Raw genomic sequence first — 22,186 nt, forward strand, 5'->3', positions numbered from 1 at the left:
ATATCTTTGCACATGATGCTATGCTTGATTCCTTGTGGTAGCTACTGCTGTGCACACAGTCCTACAGTTAGAGTCAATCTAGAACATACAACTTCTAGAAAAAATGAGATTAATTTATTTATTAATAATTATTAATTGTTATTCATTTATTTATTTTTAATGAAGTACTTTTTGAGATGTGACCATTAGCAGGGACACAGTTATTCTGAGTAGAACATTCTGACTTAATGCCATGTTGATAGAGGGATGTTAACCACACTAACACTTAAAGTGAGGCAGTGCAAGCCTCCTTTTTTTTTACCCTCCTAGTTCTTTCAGAAACAAGTGTAAAAAAGAGCTATAAAATTTTAAAAATCCACTCTAAAGCTTGCTATAGAAGTGCATTTTTCTGTGGTTTCTTTTTGTGTGTGTGCGTATGTACTAAGTTACATATAAAGCATGTTTGAAAAGACTTGATTTTGTGCTCTCTTTTCCCAATGGTTACTATTACTAGTCTCAAAAGTTCCCAAAAATAAAAGCAACACTCAGATCTATTCCTTAGAGACTGTCAGTAAAGAGGCATCAGAGTGTAAATTCACTATTATTATAATGCCTATAAAAAGAAAAATTACTAAGAATACTCCTGATAATAATGGTTCTTCATGTATTTTACCACCTACAAACTAACTACCTAATTCATCATACTAAACTGTGCAATTTGTGCTCATTTCAACTCAATAACAAATTAAAAGAGACATCATCAAGTTGATGGAATAGCACTGTCCTATTTTATCTTATAAATTTGTTTTTTCATGGAATTTATATATAGCACTGAGCATTGTTGGCTGTTCTTCAACCAGCAGATATTTTAGGATAAAATAGACACATTTAAGATTTTTTTTTTATTAAGAAAATAATAATTCAGTTCATGGCATAATTGTCATATTTCTTTACATAAGAGTGCAGCATTAAAAACTAATTTTGAGGGGAGTAAGTGTTTTGTTGTTTGCACTATTTTATGTCCCTTTTATGTTTACAAGGTACTCTCTCATTTCAGAGCAAAGTAGCCAGGGTGAAGCATCCACTGAAAGTGAGCTTCCTGAAGGACACCCTGCTGAGCAGTTTGCAGGTTTACTTCATGGATCATCACCTGCATGTGACCCACCTGAAAATCCTCTCCAGCTGTACAGCAAAGTAAACCTGTGCAGTGGGCCACTGGAGAAAAGCATTTTGAGCAAGAGTGCAGCACAGCAGATACAGCTACGGAAAGAAAGCAGCTCTGATCCTCCTGTTAAGAAAAAAAAGCCACCAATTGTAAACAGAACCATATTTCATACTAAAAATAAACCAGCAGAAAATCATACCCTGGTTGGTGCGCCAAGGATAAGTGAACAATGGGTTATTACCACTGGGGGATTTGTGGAGCGAGCGTGCACGCTGGGCAGAATACGATCTTTACCAAAGACCTTGCTGGAAATGCACTTGTGCAAAAATGTTTCAAAGTCGGATTCTAATCTTATCACCCATCCACCAAATGATAAAAAAGCGAGAAGCAATTGGAGTGAACCCACACCAAAGCCACAGTGCTCCAAAGGGAATTCGGAGAGAACACCTTCCTTCACATCAGAATGGGAAGAAGTAAGTTGTTTTTCATTTTTTAAGTACTATGGTCTTGTGAAGACACTGATATGGCTTTCAGTTTTGAAGACAAAATAAAAAGTGACTGTTCCACACTTCAAAGCCTCAGAGAGAATGTCACATTGTATTGCAAGGGAGTTCAACAGCTGGCACAAAATGCGAAGCATTTCTGTTCAAATGCTGCCCACTCAATAAAGTCTATTGTTTCCCTAGAGAATGAAGTTAACCAGAAGTAATTCTGCAATTTTTTGTGGCACTGAAATTATTGTCTACTAAAGCCCTCACTGCTGACAATAATAACATTAATAAAATCCTTAGTAACTGTGCCTATTGTTTACATATTTGCTAATTATTTCCACCATGGCAGTGCCACATCAGCAAGAGCCAGGAGAAAATGGCAGCAATAGAGAATTCATTGGGCATTCTACAAACCCTCCTTATGTATCTTATCCTCTAGCTGGTATGTAGCCTGTGTACAAAATGCTTGGCACATACCTGGCTGTTGTGTGAAGTGGGAATACTCCTAGCTGCAATGATTTTAGGACTACTAACAGAAGTGTCCACACTGAATTTGTAGTGCACATGCTTGCTCATATGAGAGACTTTATTTTAGGTTAAGAATTCAATTTAAATTAAATTTTAGACACCCTATGTTTAACTTTTTTTTTTCCTGTGCTGAATTTCAAGAATGTAAATGATTCTTCATAGACACAGAAGTACCCATCTCATTGAGGTAAATTAAGAGTGTGAAATGTTTAGATCCTTACTGCTCCTACAGAGAAGTGAGCTTTTCTCTTTAAAACTACCACAGTGGGGAAATACATCTATCTCCAGGGTGCTATTATCTTCAAAAAGAACCCAGAGTTTGATTATGTGGTTGGTTATTTTTCTAGGAAAATGTTTCAAGCTAGCCTAAATGTCTGATTTGATAGGGCATTTTAAGGCACTTTTCATTGTAGAGGAGATACTCTCTCAGTGGAGATGTACCAAGTTTTTTTTACTCAGATTTTAATTTTTACAGTTTGGATAGATTACAATAAAATCCTGATTAGAGTCAGGTCCAGGTTTGCCTTTTGACATCAAGGTTTGATCTTAAGAGTAAAAAAAGTGCCATCTATCTATCTATCTATCTATCTATCTATCTATCTATCTATCTATAGAATATGACTGCTCAATCTGCAGATTCTGTCATCATTTCTAGACTTTCTCCTGTCACCAGTGGCTGATACATACTTTTCCTACTAGCTCTAATATTGAGTTTAGTAAAGTGTGTTTCTCTTTGTCTACCTTCTTAGTCCACAGCAACCTTTTGATTCTCATTTTGGTTTGTCCTGTTCTTACAGAAAATAAAATAGATACAGTGATTTTGACCTAGTAAGTTCAATGTACCTCAGAAATGTGTGTAGGTTTTGGGATAAGTGCAGTGTTGTTTCACAGAGAATGTTGTTCTGTCTTATGTGAGGACACAACTATGTTTCATACCTATTTAGTCCCCTTGGGGCAGGTAGGAAAAAAAGAGGGCTAGGAAATTCTCTGGAAATATTTATTGAACAATTGGTTTCATTGTTTGTATTTAAAATACTTCAGAACATACCAGATAATATTTTTTTAATTCATTAATATTAATGCTTATATAAACCACTAGTTTAGCCTAGTATAACCACTAGTGCTTATAGCTAGATGACCAGAGCCATCAGTATGTAAGAAACTCTGCCATGGAAAAAGAAATACTAGCTTTAGTTTTTGCTGGCATACAAATATTGCAAAATAAAAATCAAAGTGGAGAAATTAATTGTCTACCTTTGATTTATGTGTTTTTACAATTTTGATTGTTGTTTTCCTAATGAGAGAAATAATGCCATAAATCTATGCGTGAAAAACTAAAATAAAATACTGAAGATGGGATCCCTCAATTGTTTCACTGTTGTCTCTTTTGTAGATTGATAAAATCATGAGTTCAATAGATGCTGGAATTAATACTGGACTGGGTGAGATGAAAGATCATGCTACAAGTAAGGAAAAACAACCAACTATTGTTTAATTTTTATTTAATTGTCCATAAGGAAACTGTGGATAAGAAATTGCTAAGTAACCCACTGTGCTGAAATAATTTGTAGATATTTGAATAACCATGAACAGAATCTATGTTGTTTACTGTTAGAAATGCATTAGGCCCAGTGTCCTGGAGCTGTTGCTTTAAATAGCATCTTGGAGTCATTAATGTTGTTTTGAAATCTTACCAGAAAAAAATACTTCATTAATGTCTTTGCATTGAAGCCTTTCTTCAAGGGGGGTATTTTACAGTCTTTTCCAGATGACGATTTGTTTGGAATGATGAAACTCTGAGTATATATAATCCAATAACTGCTGACACTTTTAAAAGTATTGTATTATATAATGCTGCTTCGAAGAAATATTTGGCACAGGGCTGAAAATGTTGCTGACAGACAGTGACTGGTGTTAGCAATGATGGGAAAATCTGAAAACCTCCCCTACCATGGAGAATTCTAAGAACCCTATGTCATGCCTAGCCTGTTGGTCTGTCAGCATAAACCTGTGCAACTGTGCTGATAAAAATTTTTAAAGCATTTTATTATGTCTCCTGCTTAAGTCATGGAGGGAAAACTGACTTGCATGTCCAAATAATTTAGTTCTGAGGCAAAGCTGTGTTAACTCACCTGTACTGGTACATTCCTGCTAAAAATTGCATTGGGTTTATATATAGGGCAGGATGTTATGTACCTTATCACTTAAAATTTGGAAAAGCATATATTTAAACAACTGTCCATTTCATTACATATATATACAGGATGAAACTGTGTCTTATCAATTAAATATAATTGGCACAGCTATTTTAACAGTAGCTTGCAGTGAAAAGAGGATCTGGGATAAAGAGAAAATAACTGATTTGAATGCAAATATAATTGCAGATAAAACAAGCAGACTCAGCTTATTTTTTTTTTCTAAAAAGAGTAAGGGGAAATATCACAAAACGTGCTAGGCATGTTGTTCTGGCAACTGGTCTTTCTGCAACTTTCAGCATTGGAAAACAGAACTGTTCGTAGACAAACTCTATATTAGGAGATAGTGAATAATTTCTGAAGATATTATAAATAATTCAGGATTTTCTGTTTCTTAGATGTCATTGTGGTAGTTGTACCAGGTCTGCTGGAGATGGAATTATTTCCCACAGCAGTCTTCATAGTTCCTTGCATTGGTAGCTAGAAAGATGTTCACCTGTCAAACACCCTGTGCTCACTCAGCACCCAGGCTGCCTCTCCAGCATTCCCTTTTTACCAGTGAGTGGAGGGTGGGCAAGATCTTGGGAAGGGACATACCCAGGATAGCTGGCTCAAGCCACAATGAATACTCCATACCACACAGGGGTGTTCAGCAATAAAAGCTAAGAAAAAGGAGGGGGAGGCTGCATATCACCAGCTGATAGGAAGTAGAAAATAAACCTTTTGTTTTCCTTTGTCGCTCTATTAAGGAACGGTTGGGAAGAGACGACACAGACTCTCATGGAGTCAGAACAAGAGAATCCTTTAGTTTATTACTACAGCTTTGTTTTATAGACTGATTCGTGGAAAGTACAGAAAGGAAACTCTTATTGGTTAGCAAACCACTACATCACCATCATTGGTCAGTGGTGTACAATACCTCCTGACTTTCTCCTGCAAAGAAAACAAGGGACAGACAAACAGCACCTGCAAGGGCTGTTTTCTGTCTTTGAGGATTGTTTTTAAATCCTCCCATGAATTTCTCAGGCTAGCTCTCAGGCAGGACTGAGCTCTGTGGCCTGTAATAACTACAGGCACTCTGGTTCAGATTTAACATCCATATTCCTTTGGTTTTGCACAGGCATTTTCTTTTGCTGTATTAAACTGCCTTTATCTTGACCCAAGAGGCTTTTTTTTTTACATCCTATTTTCTCCCCTGCCCTGTCCTGCTGAGGAGGGCAGTGATGGAGTGGCTTGCTGAACATCTGGCATCCAGCCAGGGTCAGCTTCCCACAGTAGCACAAAGGCACCAAAGGCAAAATTGGGTGTAGGGTAAGAAGCTGCAGAGCAAGTAAGAGCTATGAAATGGAGACAATAGCAACAGTATATGTTTGACAATTTCCATAACTTAGTGATGTGTAAATACCACTCTGTCTGTTCCTATGACTGACCACTGCTTTTCATTTTCTACTTTTTTAGGATCAAAAAATAACCTCACAACTCTTGTCATCAGCCATTTTGTGTTTCTGCTGCATACGTTATTTTTCTTGATGGAAATATGGCATTTGGTGTTTCAACTCTTGCAGGTGATAAGAGGCCTAGTCTTTGCTTCTTTTCCCAGAGTGGACATTGAGTTCCAGCTTACTTTCTATTCAGTGTGCAGCTTTCTCAACACCAACATTTTTTTTTCTTTCCTGTCAACTCCTTAACAGTCTTTAGCTAGTTTAGGATAATAGTTTGACTTTGCTCTTAACTAAGACATCAAGCTATGATTGATCAAAATACAGCTATATTTCCTTAAATTTTAAAGTTGTGCTTTACATGCAGCTTTCAATAAAGACATATCTTTCTCCTATAGACCTGAATATATGCAGCTTCACATGTATGTCTTCCACTTTTCATTCCTTTTGGCCATTTCCAGATTCAGTCAAACACAATTTAGGCAGAAAAGCAAAGGGAACTATTACTGAATCAAATGCATTACATGCATTGAACATGCTATACTTCAAGTATATTATTTTTTATTGTCTAAATAATAACCAAGTAATAGGTTATCTTGGAGGAAATAAGTAGTTCTTACTTCTCACTGCTAGCAGGCTTCACCTTAAACATAACACAGCCAAAGGTAAAGATCTGGCCTATGCTTAGGAATAAAAATTAAGTACTATGGTATCAAATAATGTAATTTTGAAACTTCATCAGTTTATGCATAAATAGGTGGGATTTTAGTTTTTACTTGAATATATGTGGGTAAAGCTTGTCCGGTAAAGCTTTAAAATAATGTTTTTAATGTTCAGAGAGTGTATGTCAAAGAAACTTCTACCGTTGAACTGCAAGCGTCTAGATTATTGAGCACTGTATTAAGGAAACTTCACTTGTCTGATAACTTTTTATCAAGTAGCAAAAATCCTGATAATAGTGAAAAGTAAATGTAGCTTCCTATGGAATCCTTCATTTTAGTGTTTGCTTAGTCCTGCACTTCATATTATTCTTCAGTGTTTTCATGAACTTCTGATAATAGCAAAAATATGTAAAATTCAAACACTGTCAATCATGAACATTAAGAGCTTTTTGTACTACATATTATCTCATTCTCAGTGAAAAATACTTGAGAAGAAATATGCTCATAATGAAATAGCTATATTTAAAATTAGACAATGATGAAATCTTGTGATGAAATTCTTGAATGGACTTGCCAGAACTTTGGCCTATATTTTCCTGCTGGTGATATCTGTAAAGACTTCTCTTAGATCTCCAGGGAAATCTCTTAAGAAGCAATTAGAGGAGCAGTAAGAGGAAAGAGTCAAAATTGAGTATGCTCATGAGGACTTCATCCACAGCATGCATTCAGGAACAAAAGAATTAAAACAGAGCTTTCTGTTTGGTAGCAGTACAGGTATTGGAGGAGCAAATTTAAAACTACAGAGAAGAAGATGACTTTTGATGTTCTCTGGCAAATGAAAACAGGACTTCTGACCAGGAAGCATGTAAGAACAACTCTTGATAACTGCCAAAACCCCCAAACACTAGCCCAAGGAATAAAACACCCCCTATTACCAAGAGGAAATAAAAGGTGCAGCTGGCTGCTGTGATCTTCTACTCAAGGTGTTGTGGAAATATCTTCAACATCTGGCACTTAAATTATGGCTGATGTTCTTCTTCAAAGAGTCAAATTTTGCCAAATTACAAAGGATTGCACCACTCATTAACATAGGATAAAGAGTAATAATGGTACTGCTAAGAACTATCCTAGAAAATCAAAAGTTCTTATCAGGCTCTGTGGCAGTGAATGAAGTTGAAGATCCAAGATAATATTCTCTCATCTCATGTCCAAGTCTAGCATCAGTCAGATACACCCTAAATGTAACTCTCCTCTCTCACAAGAGAAGTTTAAAATGAGAATCATTTGGCAAGAACAAAAATCATAATCTTAAATAAGGCAACTTGAACATATGTCTTCTCCCTGGGATTATTTAAAACAAGATTAAGGAAGTGACTGGAGAAAGTAATGGGTCAGTTTGCAAGGTATCTTTGCTGTTTGCAAGCTAATGGTAGAAGAGAGAGGGACAGAGAAGCATTAACTGAAGAGTTAATGAGGAAAATGATAATTAATTGGATATTACAACAAAACTGACATTGTTGGTACTTTATCCTAAATATCACAATAGTAGAAAAAGGGAAGAAGAGAGGAACTTTTGGCTTGTATTTCAAAAACAGTTGCTTTCAGATCTCAAAAATAGGACTAGATAGAGCTTTTAAATTTCTCTTTGTGTCCAGGGAAGCAGTAAAGACTATATTTGTTCTTGATACTTTTCCAAAGATATTGGACATGATAGTAATGGGAGGTTTTAGTTGCCATTTTTGTGTAAAAAATTACATTGACAGACTGCCCAGGGGAAAAAAAAAAATCTGAAGATGGTAGGATGTCAACAACTTCAGAGATTTTATTTTAAGAAATATGTAGGGCACAGGTTCAAGACAAGTCTGTGTGGTTTTGAACAGAAATCTACTAAAGATCATAGTACAATCTTCACCAATGTGAAGAAAAGAAAGTGTAAAAGACCAGCTGAGCTAAATTTTCATCTCTTCTTCCAGCTTAGGCAAAATGAGGAAAATTTCTCTACTAAACATGGTGGAATAACGCATGTGTGTATAGACATGTAGGAAGTGCCAAAGCACTCAGTGAGAAGCAACCAGTAAGATTTAATATAACTATATTAGTACATTAATAGATAAAAGAAGAACAAAGAAATCTTCAGTACCTAAGAGAGCTACTGGAGGAAAGGAAAAGGTGCTTGGAGTAGGTGCAGAGAAGGGAAAAGCACACAGTGATTTTTTTTTTTACTACATGAGTTTACTGTAAAGGTTGTTGGTGAAACAATTTTTTTTCCAATAAGAAGTCTTTCAAGACATACACAGCAGTAAGTCTGTGTTAGTAGGAGCTTGTTTGCAGGTGTGTGACTCAGGGTTTACTTACATTTGCAAATCACTTGGAAGGGAATAATCAAAAAATAATCTACTTTAAAAAACCCAAACTAAAATGGGTAATGGATATCATATCATCATCATGATTAAAGCTAGAATTGGATAAAATCAGAGCAGTTAAAATAATGAGTAAGAAAATAATTTTTGAAAGTCACAATTACACATCAAAATAGTCAACAATCATTTTAGTTTTTTGAGAGACACTTCTGTCAAATATGTTCTAGCACATGGAGGGTGATTTAGAGTTTTATAATTCTACTAATCATAAATTCTATTTTGGATGCTGTCCATAAATGCACTAAACAGTTGCTGTGTGCATACAAGTCACGATATTTTTGGTCAGCTGAGCAAGTACCTACTCTTGAGTGCTCTCCTAGTTTGCTCCACCTAGACACAGACAGGGTAGAGTTTACTGAATTGTCTTAATTTTCTTGATCTGAAATTTTAGTTTGAAATATACTGTCAAACGTTTTTCTTACAGCTGAAATAACCAAAATTCTAGTTGCATTTAGGAAGATTGTATTTTATGGGGTTTTGGATTGTCCTTTTGCGAGAACAGTGATTTTTCCTGTGCTTGGAGATAATCCTAGCACCATATGCAGCATCTATGTCTTCATATCAATATCAAGGCTACAAATCTTGCTTGATAACACAGCCTGAGTGCTTGCCTTTCAAAGATTAATACTGCTTTTTTACTGAAAAAGGTATATGAAGCAGAATCATACCACATGAAAAAAAATACTTCCAAGGAAGCCAGCAAATCTGCAGAATATTTACTTTAGCAGTATGTATCCTCATGTGTAGAGCTTCAGAGAGGCTCATGAGTTGGCTCTTTTAGGGCTTCTTTGAAACCAGAAGTACTCTAGAACACTGAAGTCTGTGCCTAAGTTGACTGCACTAGCTGTATCACATTTGAAAGCAGGACTGTACTGCATTGTTCTGTATTCAGAAAAAACCTACAACTCCACTTTATGTCTAGTTTTTGTACAAGCAAGACTTTATTGCTTCTCGATGTGCCCACTGTATATTTGTGTTTCAATGTCATGTTGTCCAAATTTAATGCCAGGGACTGACAGTAGGTCACAGAGCACTGAATTAGAATACATTTTGTAGTGTTCTTTCTAAAATCTTCCATTTCAGGATGAAAGTTGTAGACAGTCATCATACAAAAGTTATTTTCTTTGTTTATTTACCTTCTCTCTACTGATATGGCCAAGGCTATTATTGATGATTTCTCCTTTGCAGTATGGGGAAAAATTTAAGAAATCTTTTCAGGTTTGTGAGGGAAATTACTTTGAGCACAAAGAATGGGAAAATAAAGTAGATGTGACCACCAGCTTAGGATAAGATGGAGTCAGGTGGGGCCACATCCAGAAAAGCTGACTGAGAAGTAAGGATTCATGTTGCATACTGTACAGGTGTAATAAAATTGAAATTGGGAAAAACCCTTGATTTCCTGAAGCTACATGCTTGGTTTTCTCTTCTTCTTTCACCTGTTCCACTGCCACTGCTGAGACATGAAGCCTTCATCAGCCCTAGTGTGGTTCTGCCTATACAAGCTAATACATAAATTCAAAAGTCAAACTTTCTTTTAACATGAATGAAATCTTTTTAGACTGGCCCTTTTCTGTTTGCTGCCATATGGTTGCAGTTTTGGCAAAGTGGTTTTCCTCCAAAGCTGTTAATATTCTCCCTCCTCCAAGAGCTGAAAACCGATAAAATATAAGTACTTAATTAGGGCAGAATTTTAATTGGATATGTGTAGGCATGGTGGCATAAGGCAGATTTCACAGTGGTACATTATAGACTTAAAGTATATATTTTTTTTGTAATTTATAGCCTGTTTTGCAGCATTTACCTTGTCCTTTTTAAATCTCCATTTAGTTAAAATAAGAGCTTTGATAAAGTGGACCTAAATAAAAGAATTTAATAAAATGAGCCATGAAACTTCTCACTAAGAGGGACACCTCTTAAGCTTACAGTTTTGAACACATAATTATAATTTTGCCAGACAACCAGACTGTACAACAAGGATAAAATCACTTCTCTTCCAACTTCCCTTTGAAGCTGATATGCTGTGCAAAAAGACCAAAATACCTGTAGCATCATCTATGGATGGTGAAAAAAAGTAAAGGAGAGAAGGAACCTGACTGTAGCTGGTAGAAGAGGAACCTGATGCAATGAGACAGTGGCTGGTGTCTGCTCCCAGTGCTGTTTAAAGCTTCCTCAATAGGAAATGCATATGCAGTCTGAAATTACCAAGCTGCAAGTCTTTGAACTCTTTAGCAACAATTATAGGGCTGCACTTTAGGAAAGAGAGACACACATTTGTGTTTGGTTCTGCCCTTCATTGTATCCTATTAACAACTGGAATGTGAATGTGGAATTTTAATTTGCAATGGCAGAACAGCTGGGGGGAATCTGCATAACCAAAGTCAGTATGTGATGTTACTGAAGGCAGAAGTGATTCTTCTTTTAGGTAAAATGGTTTTCAGTCAGTCACATTCTCCTGTGGAGCCTGTCACACTAAGTACCCAAAAACAAGGAGGTGTACATGTGTATGTGCCCAAGTTGCTTGTCCATGGTCACTTATGTGTGTTGTGGTAGGCTGACTGTTGCATTCTTAGTGTATCTGTTGGGTTGCTTTTGATTAAGAAAAGAAAACTATTTTTTCATTTCCCTTTAGGAATCAACCTTTGCTGTGGTATGGTCCTTTTGATCCAAAATTTTCTTCAGTGGCTCTCCTTGTTTTTGCTTCCTTTTTCAGATATTTTTGGTCATCCTTTTGGAATAACAAAAAGATGAATATCACACGCAATGTGCTGTAATGTTGTTGCTGTAGTGCAGGGTCTTCCGCTGATAAATTGTCTGAGCTGTTGTTTTATCAGAGCACACTCCTCCTCTTGACAGGAACATATTCCCTAATGTTTTACCACTGCCAGCAGTGTCCTTGATTATCAGTACAGACCATGCCTTTAACTCTTTGAGGTAATGTCTCTTCTGGTGCTCTCACACATGCATTTCTGCCCCTGCACTATTCATACCAATCTTCCTATTTCTATTAAAAATATTTTCATTTCAAATTATTTGAACGACAATTTAAGTGTATGCAATCATCTAGATTATAAAATAGTGGAGAACAGAAGGCATATAGCTATAAAATATGAGGAAGAAATATTTTTAGCATTTATTTACTGAGAAAATGATAGTCCTAATGTACTGCATGTCATGAACTTGCCTAAAGATCACATAAATCCTACAGAAGTTATCACATATAATTGGGTTAATTTTTCTTTTTTTTACTTCTACATTGTAAAAACCTAAACAAGAGATAAAAATGTATCTGTTTAGTGATTCATTGAATCCCAAAACAAATGTTACAGAAACTGGGCAAACTGCAAGATAATTGTAGAGCTTTTAGCTATGTTTTATAATAAATGCAATGGGAGTTGGATGCAAAAAAACTGCAGGCATTCATTTTATTTTCTTATTCTCAAATATTCCTATTATATTAGCAATTTTACCCTGTAGTGTCATAAATGTAATGTGTTTTTCATACACCAATTTTGTTTGAAACAGCCTACTACGACTAAGGCTACTACAAGACTCAGGCTAAACAGAAAATAGAGTAAAAATGTAAGTCATTGGACCATATTTACCAAAGTAGTCTTTAACTCTGATTCACTTTCTTTTTAAATTTCCACTCTAAGTGCCAATCAACATTTACCTTTTATCTCTGTCCATGCTTTTTATGTTCAGTGTAAGGCTTCTTTTTCCAAAACGGTTGCAAAGCAATTCAGTCATTATATTCACAGACTTGGATAAATGATTTCTGGCAAGATGTCTTCTAGAAGGAATAGAGAATATTGATAGCAAACAAAGAAACTTAGGAAAATGAAACTATAATGTCATAAATATTGACGTCCATCAGAGAGTAAATGTATAGCTTAATTCTTGTCAATTTTGATGTAGTGTACTTGTGGCTGTCAGACCTGGTCTGCAACAGAACTGCTTGAACAAAGGAGTCTTCTACAAACTCTCTTTTAATTGGGGGATTGTCATGTAATTTTGACTGATTTAATATGCTAAGACTTTTTCAGCAGTATTTCCCCACATTGGATGTAAGGTGCTGTTGAAACAGCATAGGAAATTAAGGCCCTATTTCAATACTGATATTTTCTCATTTTAAAAAATAAGTATAAAATAAGCAGTCTGGTCTGCTGTACTGTTATTTCTTAGCAACTGAACTTTTTTACCCCTCATGGGATACAAACAATGTATTCTTTGGAAAATTTTCTCATATATAAAGGTTTTTTATTCTCTAGAAATACATATTTTCGGGAAGAGGAGTAATGCATACTGAATCCCTACCATTTTTCATTTTGTTCTTAAACTAAGAGCTGATCCATCCATTCTATTGTTAAATATGGTTACAAAAGAAGTCTTTGTGACCACAGACATGAACAGTTTATGTACAATTTGAATGCTACTCAAATCTATGGAAATTCAAATAGTGTACTTACCACTGTTATGAAAGCTTTCAGTATTTTTAAAATACTCTCACATTATATAATTTCCTTTTAGAAGTGAGAGATATTGAGTTATAAAGAAGATATGTATGTTAATATGTCATGATATGGAGCTATAGTATATTCACTTCTAATATATATTTTGAGACAGAGTGCAGAATGGTATGAATACTCAGAATGCAAAACTCAGAAAATCAGATTTTCAGTGACTTCCAAGGGCATGAAGCTCAGAAATACTGACAAATAATAGTAAAATGGAGAGTTCAGTAGTATGATGTTTGAGCATGCTTTGGGGACAGTGCTTAGAAAAACTGTATATGTTACTCTATAGAAAACCAAAAGTAAGTGAATAAAAGTTATTCTTACTTTAAAAGTTTGGATATACCTGTTTATGGCCTAACCTTACAAAATTACACTGATAAAACCAAATCATGCTAGATCTCAAATTAATTGGTTGTGAAAGTTGTTTAAAAATAATACTGCTCACATTACCTCCTTGGTTCTATTGGTAACAAATGGCTGACTCTTAAATCCTGTGGATTTAAAAATATTTCTGAGGATGATGTTACTGCTGCACTCTGCTCTTCCTGGTCAATTCTCTCCTCTGTCAGACCAGTCCCTGAAGTCACTGAGCTATATATAATCTATCTATGTCCACCAAGGGGTTAAATACATATCTGAGCTTGTAGATAAAGCCTAGATAAAAGGATCAACAAAGGAAGAATGCAGATTTCAGAACCTGAAAGAAAAAAAGGATTAAAACATTTCTAAAATTATTTCTAGTAAGACTGAGGTTTTGCCTGTTTACCGAACCACAACAGTATGGGGAGAGTTTCCACAAAAACAGTTTGGCTGGATTTCACAAAGTTAATGCCAGAGTACTTGCTGGTGTGCCTAAAAAGTATCAAGCCAATGATGCCCTCATTCTATAATGCTCTAATAATCATCCTACTGTAATTCCAGAGTTTAAGAAATATTTCCTTCAAGCCATTATAAATGACGTGAGAAGAATTATCAGATCACTTGAAAATTTTATAAATCACATGTTTAGGTTCAGCTTTTTCCTTGCTGTTTAATCTGAACCTTGCAACTCTGTAGCCTCTCACACACATGTATATTAATATTTTATTTAATTTATTTGACTAAATTAAACAGTGTTTATTTCTAAAGCAGAACCAAATTCAATACCAGGTTGAAAAAATGTATGCAGAATAGGAATCAGCACATCAATGGAATTAAAAATATCTGATTAAAAATGAGGCTTTCACAGCCTGTGGCCAGAAAATACTTAAAAGGCAACAGAATATTCCTGACTTCTAAAATAGGTTTTACAGATCTGGCTTTAGTAATCAGTTTGTTGTTTTCATATATGATTGCTAATGGCAAATCTCTAAAACTTTATTCAGTATCTCTGGTGGTGTTATGTATGAAGTGATAGGAGTGTCACTCTCAAAAATCTGATAGGGTTGGAGATGTTGTGGCAAGTGAGACTATGATGAAGTTAATCTTTCATAAAAAAATAGAGATGTAAGTCTACTAAAACTGTATTAATAATGGTTTCTTGAAAGTTCAGCTGATTCACTCATGTCTCCTTCTAGTAGTCCTTGGATTTAAATAGATATGAATCTTTGGATTCATATTTCTAGTAATCACATTTTGAGTAATCACAAGAACATCACACGGTAGTTGAAAAATCTTTGGCTTGTTATAGAATTTACAGCACACCAAATTGTTTCTAGTTTTCATTCCACCTACAGAAAATGAAGTAATTCAGAATATTGAACTTATGAAAGTGAATTCATTTCCTTTCTAACCCAGACTGTTAACCTGAGTTCATGATTGTAATGCTAGGATCAGTATTTTCTTGTTTCAGTTCCTTTTATTAAGGAAGGAACTGCTTTGGAATGCCATCACATTCTTTGAAAATTATTTGAGATATACTACTTAGCCCCCCTACAATGTAACTCATGACACCAGGAATTTTACAGAACTGTTTTTCTACTTTTATCCATTGCTGTTATTTTAGGTTATTGCACTATTACAATTCTGAGAATGGCTGAGGTTAAATTATTGATTGATAATATGACTTTCCATTAAATGCTAAAAATAGCATTTAGTCTAAAGTGGTGAATTGTTCTGGAAGCTATTTCTAAAAGTGTATTTATTATTCATTGACAATTCTTGCACTTCATGCATGAGTTTAGATAAATATTTCTTACAAACTCTGCTGTTTGTTTTTCTATTTACAGAGTATGATGGCCTATCTCAGTTACTTTGTGCTACTTTTGTTTTCTGCTAGGCTATTTGAAGTGTTTCATAGAGCATAATTCTAAAGAATATGTTATCTTGTCAGTACACAAATCCCCCTATTTGCATATCAATATGGCATTTATATAGAGCCCAGCCATTCTTCTCAAATTTATGCAAAACAAAAATCCAGGTACATGAAAATTTTGAAGTGAGTAGCAAGAAATGTGGTGAAACAGCTCTAAACCAGAATGTGAGACTACATGCAGGTGTTGGCTTTGCTTATTTAGCCACCTCAAGGTTTGATCTGCTTTGTAGTATAGGAAATAATCTTTAACCTTCAATAATCATTACAAAATATTGGTGGAACTAGCCTGATGAGTGCATTTTCAGGTAACCTGTATCTGCAGGACCACTTGAGCTCAAGGTGAGATCCTTTAGCCTTGACAAATGAACCAGGTACGGAATGATTCCTGGAGTAGGTTTTATGAAACTTATCTGAAGAGCTGCATTTGTATCATTCCAATTTCTAAAACAAAAAGCCATGCAGGACTGAGTACAATGCCACGAGAGGTATTTACAGTGCTGTAAGCATCAGCACACATTCTTGAAACAAGACCCTAGGCTCCAGAGGTGGGAGATTGAGAATAGAACCATTGGCATGAGGGAGCTCACAGACAGGATGAACTGGGTTTATATAAGCTCATCCATATGCAAACAGTCCAGTGAGTTGCCAGAGCTGTGCCAGCATGCCACCCACTCAAGTAACGTCTTTATTATTCATTGAAAGATGCTGCAGTTTTCTTGTGGTGCTGCAGAGCCTGTGTTAGCAGGGGATAAATATTACAGAAGGTGGTTATAGAGTTTGTGTGTAATAAGGCAAGTTCCTGTTGAGAACCTGACTTTTTGTCAGGAAGCAGAGTTAGATTGTTGCTCCCTAAAAAGCAAGGAGATGATGCCCAGTGGTCAGAGCCAGGTGCTGGTGATACACTCCACTGACCACTGTAGTTAACGTTACCTGAAATACCAAATGCAACCTAGCCTTAACTCTAAAGAAATCTTGGGGTAGTTTAATCTCAGGTAAGTTATTTCATTTTTAAATGAACATCTTTTTAACCTGTTTTAAAATATTTGAAAGGGGAAATGGGAGAAAAGGATTAGAAAAGAAGAGGCTGATGTGAAACAAAACAAAAAAAATTGTAGTAGCTGGAGGTGAGGGATGACCAAAGAGCAAATGACCGTAACTTACAAGGAAAATAAGAAGTAGTGAGATAAACAGGGAGCATAGAAAATGAATTGTAAAATGAAGTTAGAAAGAATAGGAAGGAGAGAAGGGAATTCACCTGATCAGCTGCTCAAAGGAGTTGTTCACTCTGAAATCTGGTGTACTGGGGGCAAGGGAGCCTCTGAACCCAGCTAGGCAAAAGCTAACAGGAAAAAAAAAGTGCCACACTATCTCAGGTTGAACCTGATTTATAAAATAACCACAGGAGAAATCTTTAATCTTCCATCATTTACAATTTCATGATTCAGAATTTCAAAAATATGTGCCAGTATATGCTTCTCATTTTCACAGCTCTTCACAGGACCTTGCAGCAGTTACCAAATCTATGAAATCAAGAGTGAAATCTATGAAATCATTTCTTTAACAGCTGTATTTAACTTCGTGAGATATCTCTGTGCAGATATCTTTTTTTGAGCACTTTCTTCAAATAGTTCTGTGTTACCCAGTTCTGTGTTACCTAGTTCTGCTTGTTTGCTAGTCCGGTGTTGCTTAGCACAGAGCTTTAAAAAGATTTGCTCAAATTTGAAATTACATAAATTTTGGTTTATGGCACCAGAAATTATAGGATAAAGGGTTGAGCTTCCTTAGTATTTTTAGCAAGACTATGTAGTATACATTTTTTATATATATGCACTCAGTGTACTAGCTTTTAACAGTAGTCTAAAATCTTTACTGAATTAAGTAAAATATTTTGATTGGTCATGGTGTCATGTAAATTTTCAAGGTTTTTTTCCCTTACTAGACGAAAGCAGTGAAAATGATTACTCATAGGTGGTGAGTGTAGTGTTACTATTATCCCGTAAAACTTCCCAAGACAAGGACAGAAATTGCTCTGAGAGTAACTCCTTTTTTCAGAAAGTGTTATTAACTTCCATTGAACTCAGAATAAGGACGACTCTTTCTTAGGCTGTATTTCATCAATCACCAAACTGTCAGAAAAATACATAAAGGACAATTAAGCATAAAGACACTTTCCCTTTCAGGGAAGCATTTAGCTGCAATTTGCTGAAAACTGGGGAAAATGCTAGGAAAGGATCACTGGATGTCCATCTTATTCTTATGCAATTTTTTAGTCATCTAACAGTAGCCACTGTGGTTGAAGCTGATGAATGATGAAGCTAGATGAGCTAGATAAAGCTGTGCTCTGATCCAATGCAGCTGATCCTGTGGTCTTGCAGTAAAGCATCCATCTGTTCTTAACTAATTCCTTGTGATTCAGTAGGCTGCATCTTGTATTTCTGTTCTGTAAGCCAAGGATACACATCTGATTGAAGTTGTGTGTGTTGCAATGCTATATAATGTATATATTTGATTATCCCAATGTCTTTAGGAAAAAAAATATCCCCCAAATCTATTAATTTAAAATAGAAAATCAAAATCTGCAAAGACTAACTGTATCTCAAGCACTCTTTCTGCATGGTAATAAATGTTACCAAATACAATAGCTAGCTAGCTAGATGATAGGTAGATAGATAGATAGATAGATAGATAGATAGATAGATAGATAGATAGATAGATAGATAGATAGATATTTCTCTGCATTATGGTAATGACATTCTTGAATAGAAACGAGTCCTAGTCCAGTGGCTGTGCTCTAGAAAACAGGTATTTTAATTTTTCAGTAAGATCTGCTCCTCATTGACTGAACAGCATGCGTTCTGAAGGAGGCTAAATTAAAGTTGTCAAAGCAATCAACTGAACATGAAAAATATTCTAACTTTGAAGTGTCTGTGATAAATGTATGTTTCATGATATAGTGGAGTGCTTTGACTGAGCTCTTTCTGGGTAAATAATACATCAACAGTCAGAAATGCAAACTTGTAGAAGGGCCAGTGTGGTTCACAATGTACAGGTCAGTGCTGGCAAATCATCTGTCAAGTAAAATGAATTTTCCTTGTTGACCTTGAGGTTATAGTTATTAAAGATACAGCACTTACACAGTGGTAATGTAGAGTTATAATCAATATTGGTATAAAAATCAGAAAATAACTGTAAGGATGATTTTTCCTAGTCACTGAGGGTTTTTCCATTAGCTTGATTAGCTGTGATCTGAGAGCTATTTTTGTGAGTTCTGAGCCACACATAAGCAATGGAATGTAACCTTTAGATCATAGATACTATACTAGATAGTGTTACTTAAATTCAAGCTGTCCCTGTTGATTTTGTTTTGTTTCTGTATATGCCATGAAAAATGTCTCAAAAAGCACTTTCAGAGAAATATTCAGCATCACCAAATATTATCATCCACAGTACCATCATCCAAAGAGCTAGGCTGCTGACAGAAGTTATGCATTTTATGCAAGGCATCCATTTTTTTCAGAGTTTTTTATAAAAAAGATAATTTAAAATCTCTAAGCCTTCAGAGTTGCCTTATAATATAACTGAAATGAGTAAGATAAACCAGAATCCTGCATACCTTTCTTGGAACCTAGTATGCTTCTCCCATAATAAACTTTAATTATAGTGGTCTGCTGGATGTTTGGTATAGTTTTTCTCAAACAACATCCTGTTCCTAGCTATCCTTATCTCCACTCCAGAACACATGCCTTTGTTTAGTTTATTCATTAGAACACCCTGCTATGCTGCCACCCAACACTGTCACACAAGTTCTGTCATAATGTAGGCAGGTAACTTTTCTATCTGCCTGAAATCATAAATATAAGGAGAAAAATTAGATCCCATTTAGCTTTATATAAGGCTGGAAGCTTTAATAACAAAAAAAAAAAAAAAAAAAAAAAAAAGATTTCATTACTTACTCTAGAATCAATTACTTCTCCAGCTTTACTAAACTCACCTGCCAGCTTACCTAAATGATTCATTCTTTCATATTCTCTACTCAGGAAATTTTTGGTCACTACTAGTTACTACTAAAATCCTCCACTTTTCAATTCCTTAATACCAGAAGTGTTTAGCAATTTTCAAGAGGTATTTATGTATAAAAAAAAATTGTTTAAAATAATCTGTTCATAATGACTGGGGGAACATCTCCTCTACAAGTAATCACTGCAGTTTCTTCTCCTTAGTCAAAAAACAATGAAGAATCAAGAAAAATTAATATTGTTAACAGCAGAAAAAATAAAATTGAGAGGCCCTTAAATTACTTAGCATTTAGAGCAAATCTGTCTTAAAGTATGTTTGAAATCATGTGCCCTCTGATATCACAGATTCAGTCAATTCCAAACTCCACAATAAACATATTCTGAATCCCATTGGGAACAAGATGTCTTGTAGAAATTATCGTATAGCATACCAGATGGCATCTTTCTTGCAGACATCACTTCAGTGTGCTTCTTCTGTTGCCTTGGAGAAGAAAGAGCTCAGTACTGCTATCTCTGTAAGAGACTTAAGTGTCAGTTCTCCCGTGTAGGACTGGGTACATATTTTTTGATTGTGGTCTCACAGAAGGATTATCATAGAATTTATGTCCTTTGAAATCACAGGAAAGCTTGGTAGTGTGTAAATATGTTGAGGTGAGACCATCTCACAGTCTGCTTGGTGTTTTCAATGTCAGCACCAGCTTCAGGCATAGGCAAAGTGTAGGCACTGCCTGCAGCAGCACACTGGTGGGGCTGGCACTGATTCATAGACTGAAAAATCAAGAGACAGCCTTTTAGTCTCAAAGCAGGAACATCTGCTCCAGGTTCCCATTGCATTGGCTCAGAAAAACTGCCCAAGAGCCCCCCTGAGGTAAAACACCTGAACACCTGATCTGGAGATCTTAAAGAGCTGCAAGTTCCCTAATCCAAACAGCCCTGGCTCTATTTTGTGCCTGCCTTTGCCTTTTGACGTTTGGCGGGAGCAGGAGGGAGGAAAAGCCTTTTAGATAACAGGATACTTCAGCAATGAGACAATAGTCAGAGGTGAGGACTAGGCAGCAAGCTGACTGTTTCTCCTCACTTTCTTTCCCCTTGCTGAGCAACCTTATGTTGTGTTGATGTGTTCAGATGTGTAGTTACATGGCAAAGGACAGAGTTGGAGGAGAGTGCACGGTGGGACCAGCAGTGCTGTAATCATCCAGGGCTGGAGCCATGGAGACAGTTAGACACAGTACCAACAGCTACATGAGGAAATGTGTCTGGGGAGCCACTCAGCAACTGAATTTTGCCTACACTGTTGCTAGGCATTGAGCCAAGCACTCATCACTGGCAGCATAGCTTCCATGCTGTTTATAGTAAGGTAAGGGAGAAGCAGTTTGACCATGAAACTAGTATATTGATTATTGTGTGCGCCTTTTTGTGGGCAGCAAATTTTTGGTATTGCGGAACACAATGCAGAGACATTTGTGTCTCTGCATTTATAGGAAATACAGGAGCCAGTCATGAATAATCCATTCAAAGGGATTATGCTTCACTAGATCTCTTTCTGATATCAATTTTTATGCTTACAAGGAAAAGGGGAAAAAGGAATCAGGAATCCTTTTCAAAGAACTTTATTAATTCTCAGTCAAGAAAAATTCAGAAAGGATAGAACCCTCACCTTGTTTAAAATAACTTTGTTCTCAATTTGCCCTCTGAAGATCTTGCCCAACCTTTTGAACTTGCCTACTCAGGGGAAGTCCCCTGTATTTCAACTCAGCATAGCCTAGCTTTCTTCATGCCTGGGCACAATCCTGAAGGGATTATGATCTGTCTATATGCAAATATATTGATTCATAGTAGAGAAAACTTTTAAAAATAGGGATAATTTGCAAACATGTGTGAATAACTGCATTTCTATCTCCATGAGATCTAGATTTCCTATCAGTTTGGCATACCTACTTTCTCTGAGAAGAAATTAATGATCCTTTCATTTATTTGAAGTACATTTAGCAATTAGAATTCTCAAAGTTTCTTCAGCAACTGAAGGTTTACCAGTGCCTGGTGAGTGTTCAGTATTCTTTTTAAAGACATCATGAACCTTTCATACTTTCTGTAGTAAATTTATCAAGTCAGTAAGAATATCCGGAATGGAATACCAGAAGATCCTGTAAGTGATCTTAGGCAACCTTCCAACTTCATGAAACATCTTCTGTGCTCAACTAAAATTATTCTTCATAATTATTATGGACTTCAGTTTGAATGAGATGTTTCACAAATCCAGGCAGCAGTCTCCAAGTGAAAGGTCATCCAGTTTTAGTCCAAGGACTAGTCAGATTGGAGATGAAACTCTTAAAATATTGCTAATTCTATATATTTAGAATCTGTTCTGTGACTGCTCAGGGACCTTCTGTGTGGCACTGGAAGAGACATTGTATTATAACGTGTTGGTCAGACTGTAGGTTTAGATTTCTATGAAACAATTATCTGCCATAGTACCATCAGTCC

At 35.8% G+C, this 22,186-nt stretch overlaps 1 protein-coding gene across 3 annotated transcripts in view; it reads left to right on the plus strand.

The window, feature by feature from the left end:
* The window catches only part of LOC131573653 (ankyrin repeat and sterile alpha motif domain-containing protein 1B-like), a 409,781-nt gene that overhangs the window by 195,147 nt on the left and 192,448 nt on the right, over nucleotides 1-22,186 (plus strand). For 2 of the 3 annotated variants that reach the window (XM_058827806.1, XM_058827808.1), the window contains 2 exons: nucleotides 1,037-1,617; nucleotides 3,557-3,629. In XM_058827806.1, coding sequence (XP_058683789.1) covers nucleotides 1,037-1,617; nucleotides 3,557-3,629 — 654 coding nt within the window. The remainder of the gene's footprint in view (nucleotides 1-1,036; nucleotides 1,618-3,556; nucleotides 3,630-22,186) is intronic. The other variant, XM_058827807.1, reaches the window with a different exon arrangement.

Source organism: Poecile atricapillus, chromosome Z, assembly GCF_030490865.1.
Source record: "Poecile atricapillus isolate bPoeAtr1 chromosome Z, bPoeAtr1.hap1, whole genome shotgun sequence".
NCBI lineage: Eukaryota > Metazoa > Chordata > Aves > Passeriformes > Paridae > Poecile > Poecile atricapillus.